Source organism: Leopardus geoffroyi, chromosome C2, assembly GCF_018350155.1.
Source record: "Leopardus geoffroyi isolate Oge1 chromosome C2, O.geoffroyi_Oge1_pat1.0, whole genome shotgun sequence".
NCBI lineage: Eukaryota > Metazoa > Chordata > Mammalia > Carnivora > Felidae > Leopardus > Leopardus geoffroyi.
In genome coordinates, this window is record NC_059333.1 from 84,432,912 (window position 1) to 84,438,911 (window position 6,000).

At 31.9% G+C, this 6,000-nt stretch overlaps 1 protein-coding gene across 4 annotated transcripts in view; it reads left to right on the forward strand.

Annotated features, from left to right (window-relative positions):
* The window catches only part of DCUN1D1 (defective in cullin neddylation 1 domain containing 1), a 34,868-nt gene extending 31,119 nt beyond the window's left edge, over positions 1 to 3,749 (forward strand). For all 4 annotated transcript variants that reach the window (XM_045502851.1, XM_045502849.1, XM_045502850.1 and 1 more), the window contains exon 7: positions 909 to 3,749. In XM_045502851.1, the coding sequence (XP_045358807.1) occupies positions 909 to 988 (80 nt within the window). In that variant the 3' untranslated portion in view covers positions 989 to 3,749. The remainder of the gene's footprint in view (positions 1 to 908) is intronic.
* The last annotated feature ends 2,251 nt before the right edge of the window (positions 3,750 to 6,000 follow it).

Sequence of the window (6,000 nt, forward strand, 5' to 3'; positions counted from 1 at the left end):
AGTAAATGTGATATTTGAATCCTGTCAGTTGAATGCTTTTCTGATATTTTGTCATGTGTATAAAAGATGGTGTTACCATCTACTACAAGTGATGTGCTTTTGTCTTTTGAGAGGTGGCAGTGATCTGATTTCTTCACATATACTTATGTAGCCTCCCTTGAGAATTAGCAGGATGTGTTTTTGAGACTGTTGAATAGAGGTAGTCTTTGAGAAATCTCCAGTGACCTTGGCCTCCTTAAAAGTGTCCTGGAACTATGTAATCTAACCAGAGATAATATTATTTTTTCTCTTTGTTTTCATTATGATGTCTAGTCTTTACTAATAAGTGAGAAATGTCTAATCTGGTGATAATTGTGCTTTCTGTTAGGCCTTACACAAAACTGGAGAACTTTCTGATTTGGAGGTTGGCATGTGGATGTGTAGAGGCATGCATATCTGCAATTTAAAATCTCTTAGCAATTTATTGTCCTGAAATAGGATAGAGTTTGAGACTTGCTGTTAATTTCCCTTGTAAGTTTGCCACAAAATGCCTGGAAACTTTTTTCTTCCTACCTAACTGCGCTCTCGGTGCTGGCAGCATGCCATTATAGCATGGCCATTTCTTAGGCTGCCAGTTTGGGGGCCTTCAGAAAACCATATTATTCATTGATTACTAGGAGAGTTATCATTTATTATTCAGGGGCTGATCAAGCGTTGGAATAATAGAGCAGAGAGAATACAAGAAGTATGTTAGGTAGGAACTCTAAAAAGCTAGAATTTTGGGAGTCTTCTCAGTGGGAATATTTGTAATGACACGCTTTAACTGTTATAGGGAAGGCATTTTAAAAGTAAAGGATTCTCTTAAAATGTTAGCCTTATTTCTGGTTTTCTTTCTTTCCCTTTCCCATACTTTTTTTTTCTTTTTCCAGGAGCATGGCCTGTTCTTATTGATGACTTTGTGGAATTTGCACGCCCTCAAATTGCTGGGACAAAAAGTACAACAGTGTAGCACTAAAGGAACCTTCTAGAATGTACATAGTCTGTACAATAAATACAACGGAAAATTGCACAGTCAATTTCTGCTGGCTGGACTGAACTGAAGATCAATCCTCACAATTCAGACTGAGGGTTGTGTCAAAACTTTAAGGATACATCTTGGACCATATCGTATTTCATTCTTCTAATGGTGGTTTGGGCTTGTCTTCTAGTCTGGGCCGCTCTAAACATTTATAATTCCAACATTGTGGATTTCATCTTATATCTGTGGACCATCCTAGTTTATTCTCCCATAAGTCTTAGGAGCTTTATGGTGATTATTTTGAGGTTTCCATTCTTGCATAAAGCACAATGCTGTCTTCATCAGAAAACAGTTTGGCATAAGAATTAAACATATGAACATCACAAACAATTTATAAAAACTTCTTAAATATATGCTTTGGGCTAGTTGCAAAGACTATGCTGATAGCACTTCCAATGAGAGTGATATATTTAAGTGTACCGGATCTGGAATGGTGTTTTGGTTTGGGGGGATTTTTTTTTTCCCGGGCAAATCACATGTATTGTTGATGTGAGTAGAGTAACTGATGTCAAAATAACCAATGTGAAAAATTTTTAGGATAACTTGGTGTGCCTACCTGAAAAATTTATTGTGTTTCAGACCCTCGATTTCAAAAGGTTCCACAGAACTAGTCTGCACTTAACCTTACCCATGTTTATATATAGTTGTCTTAACAGGGAGCTTTTATTTAGAAAATGTCTGCATAATGTTAGATTCTACTCCTGTCTACATTATGCACTACATAATTGGATTTCATTATGATTTTGAAATGCTTATATGCCTGTCGAATAAGTTAAACTATTTAATTTGTTTTGAATGTTTTAGAGTGCTACACAATACAATATTCTAAATTTAGGCATGAGGGTTTTATTTTTTGTTTTGTTTTTTGGTTTTTTTGTCAGCGCACTATGGAACACAAATGAAATTCTCTTAATTTATAAGAAGATAGTAGGAATTAAATTTTGAAAATGGTTGTGATGAGCCATGAAGTTCAATCCTTATAGGTACTGCTTTCAGACAAATAGTCCATTTTTGATGACTTCTTATTTTGTTGAAATTCCTTTAACTGCTGATCACTGTGGTTGCCAAATACTTCAGGAGCAAAAATTTTCAAGCAAGCATGTACTTGATGCAAAATACCAATCTGGCTTTTATTTTCATAAATTAGTTTCTTCACCTTTTTTTGTTTTATTCAAATAAGCTCAGTTTTCACGTCAAAACAGAATTCTCTCTTGTGTGTATTTTTTTCATTACAAGACCCATGAACTGCTTTCATGCTGAAGATGCTCATTTCTCTGTTCACTTCCTGACATGTGAAGGGTTTATTGCTTTCTTAAACATTTCTGTAAGGCAAGTAAAAAAATGGAAAACTTCATATGTTGGATGACTTTGGTCTCTAGCAGGAAAAGATTTTGCTTGGTATATCCAGGCAACTCTATAAGGTCCAGTGTTGAAATTATCAAAGGAATGTACTTCAGAACAGCAGTACATTTTATGTAGATGTGGAAATGATTTTAAGAAACAATGACATCTTACTACTACTTTTTATTTACACAGTTCTGAAACTGACTAGAAAGCTTTCCCCATAGATATTATATTAATATTCCAATCATAACTTTAACTCAAGAATATAATTCTACCAAAAGAATATTTTGAAAATTTCTATTCAGTTTACTGGAATTGGTTATTAAAAAAAAAAAAAAAAGAAAAAAAGAAGAATCCTGCTGCTTTCAGTATTTCCTGACTTCATGTTTGTAAATATAAAGACGAACTTCAATTATGAAAAATTTAAAAAGATATATATATATGTACTATTTTGTTTCTGTCTGGAAGATTTTGAGTTATGGTATTTTCAGATTGATTAATTTGAGTATGCTGTGTTTTAAAATGAGATCCCATTAGCTTTTTTTTTTTTTTTCCAATAGAAAATTGTTTTCTTCAAAGTCTGATATTGGTTCATGGCTTAGTGCCTTGGGTTTACAGACTTTTCCTTTTAAATGCAAGACCTTTTTCAACAAAATAGTGTTTGTCATCATTTTGGTACTAAACATTTATAATTACTGTGTAATTATAAACAAAAAATACATAAAGCTTTGAATATAATTATGTAGCATAAAAGTTAAGGTTGTTCACTCTATGATGGCATCTTAGAATTAAACAATACTATTACTAGGGCTGAAAAGAGAAGACTGGTTTAATGTGGTGTGATTATTTTGAGGATAAATGCCTGGTTACAGGGAATATTTTATACTAAAACAATGCTTATGCATATGGCCATGTATGTGTGTGCATGTGTGTGCGTTTGTGAGAGAGATTGACAAGAGTGAGAGATTGAAAGAGACATGTTGACACACACACACACACACACACACACACACACACACACACACACCTTGAAATGCTTTAATTCATTAGTGTTTCAGTCTTCATTTTGGTAAACTCCCCAGGCAGATTCTTTGTTTTAAATTGAACCACAGGTACAGTTTCCTTTTTGCCAAATGTCAAAACAGGTACACATTTTAAAATGTACTGCTTTTTAAATAGTAAAGTGTATAAAATTAGAAGTGCCCACATCTAAAAAAATACTTGAGATCAAGATTATCTTTAGTGACTATCATCTGCATATCTCTGTAAGTTCAAATGTGCTTCTTACAATCCCTGTCATATTACCAACAGAGGCAATAAAAGCTTCAGTGAAATTGCCATGACTAAATCTTTTCACATATTATTTCAGTGTAATATTTTTAAAGACTAAAATATACCTTAAGACTTTTCCAGGAAGAATAATTATTCATGGAAAGAGCATTGTAATGGCAAGTTTTGGGAAGAAAAGACATGCCAAGTCTTGTTTACTACATTTTTGCTACATTTTAAAAATGTTTACAACTATACTGGGCTGCTTTATTTAATTAACAGTACTGTAGTTGTGTAATATGGCATTATAAGTGTGTGTTCATTAGACTTTTAAAAAGTTTTAATGAGAGAAAGAACTTAATAAAATAACATGGGATATCTTTTATATAATATCCTACTGGGGAATTCTTATTTAAGCAAGGTTATACTATTTTCTTTTTTCCTCAGAAAGATTTAAGTGATGAAGTGTTCATCTATTTTTTATTTGATGATAATCAAGAAATTGAGTAGTTGTAGCTAGTTTAATGTGCACTTTGCTTAGATTTTTTAAAACCTGTTACTATTAAGACTTCGTATTGTAAACCTTCTGTAACTTTTATCTATGAATGACAGAAGAAAGTTCAACCTAATGAAAGAATTTTGGAATGAAAAAGGAAAGTGGTGCTGGGGAAATTTATTATAGTTCCCAAAGTATGCCTTTGTAAACCTGAATCAACTTTTAGCAAGAATTAATTTATGTAGTTCTAAATGTTAAGTTGTATATTTAATAGAAAATAATCATTTGGCACCTCAGCAGTTTTCTTTAAATGTTACTTTATAAAACTTTTAACAATATGATTTATATTGAATACATAGATGTTTTGATAAAATTTTATCAAATTTGATTATGTAATGATAAAATGTTTTTAAAATGTGAACTATTTAACATATATCTTAATAACTGAGGACACAATACCTGAATTGTGATTTCTACCTAATGTGATAACTAGGGTTCAAATTATGGCTCATCATTTAATTGATTATAAACAAGTATATTTCTAAACTCTTTACTTGCCTCCATTTTTACAGTCATAATAGCAATAATTTCTATTTTTATTTTATAGAAATGTGATGAAGTTACGTATCATGATACCTTTACCTTTTATTTCTGAGGGGAAAGGGGTTTATATTTTGTAGTTAATACAATCTTGAAAATTCTTAATAGTACTAATCCCCTTGTCCAGGTTTATCCTTAGTATTTGTCACCATTTTGGTTGAATATTTGCTTGATTTGTATCTGATTTCTGGAGGCAGATAGTGCTGGTTGGTTTTTGTTTTGTTTTGTTTTTAATTTATAATACAGGTACAGAAATGGTTTTACCAGAGCATTCTTGCCATCTTATTTTCTTTACTGCCTGTTGGGTAATTGGCATTTCCTGCTGACCAATTCATTTATTTAACAACTCAATGTATAGTGTTAAGTGGCTTTGGGCTTTTCTGCGGTTGATCTTTTTTAATTTGTCATAAATAAGGCAATTAAGATAAACAGTACATAACCTTTGTAGTAGGTAGAATTCCTAAAGAGTAATGTCTTTATTTGCAGAGTTTTAAAGACAAATTATTTGGGGAGTCATTTTATGGTTATCCATTTAAAAAATTGAGATTCTAAAAAGTATTTTTTAATTTACTTCCAAGTTTTTCTTATATGTATTGTTTAAATATTTTCAGTTTAATTTTTTTGTATTCGTGCTATGCAGAAATGTGACTTGTAATGTAGAGCATTGGTTTTAAGCCATACCTCGAGGCTGCTGTGTTCCATGAGGTTGGGTCACAGCAGGCAGGGTGCCTCTTCCACTTTATCCACAACTTTCTACTTTGTGTCCTGTAGGTTAATGGCATTTCATAGGAAATTTGGTTTGGAGAAAAATGGTTAAGAGAAGTTTAAAAAAAAAAAAAATGTCTGGCTTATCAGAAACATTACCACTTTGGCAGATTTTTCAGTGGAATGGAAAGAGATGAGTCAGACCAAAGTTAAAGCAGGTCTGATCATAGAAGACAGCACTGCTTTGAAAGAAGAACCCATCAAATTAAGCTTAAAGCAAGGAAGGAGGAATTTTGAACCAAAATAGTGAAAGCAAAGCTTGATTTGTTTGAAAAACTTCATTGTTTGAAACAGTGAAGAGGCAGTATGTGTAAGTGGCTTAATGATGAAACAAAAGAAAACGATAATATATTTAGAATGTATACACGTAGAAAGCATGTTCAATATAAATATTAAAATTTTCCTTCAAATTATGAAATACTGTAAGAAAACTTTGTATTTAATAGAACACTGGGCAATAGCAAGATTT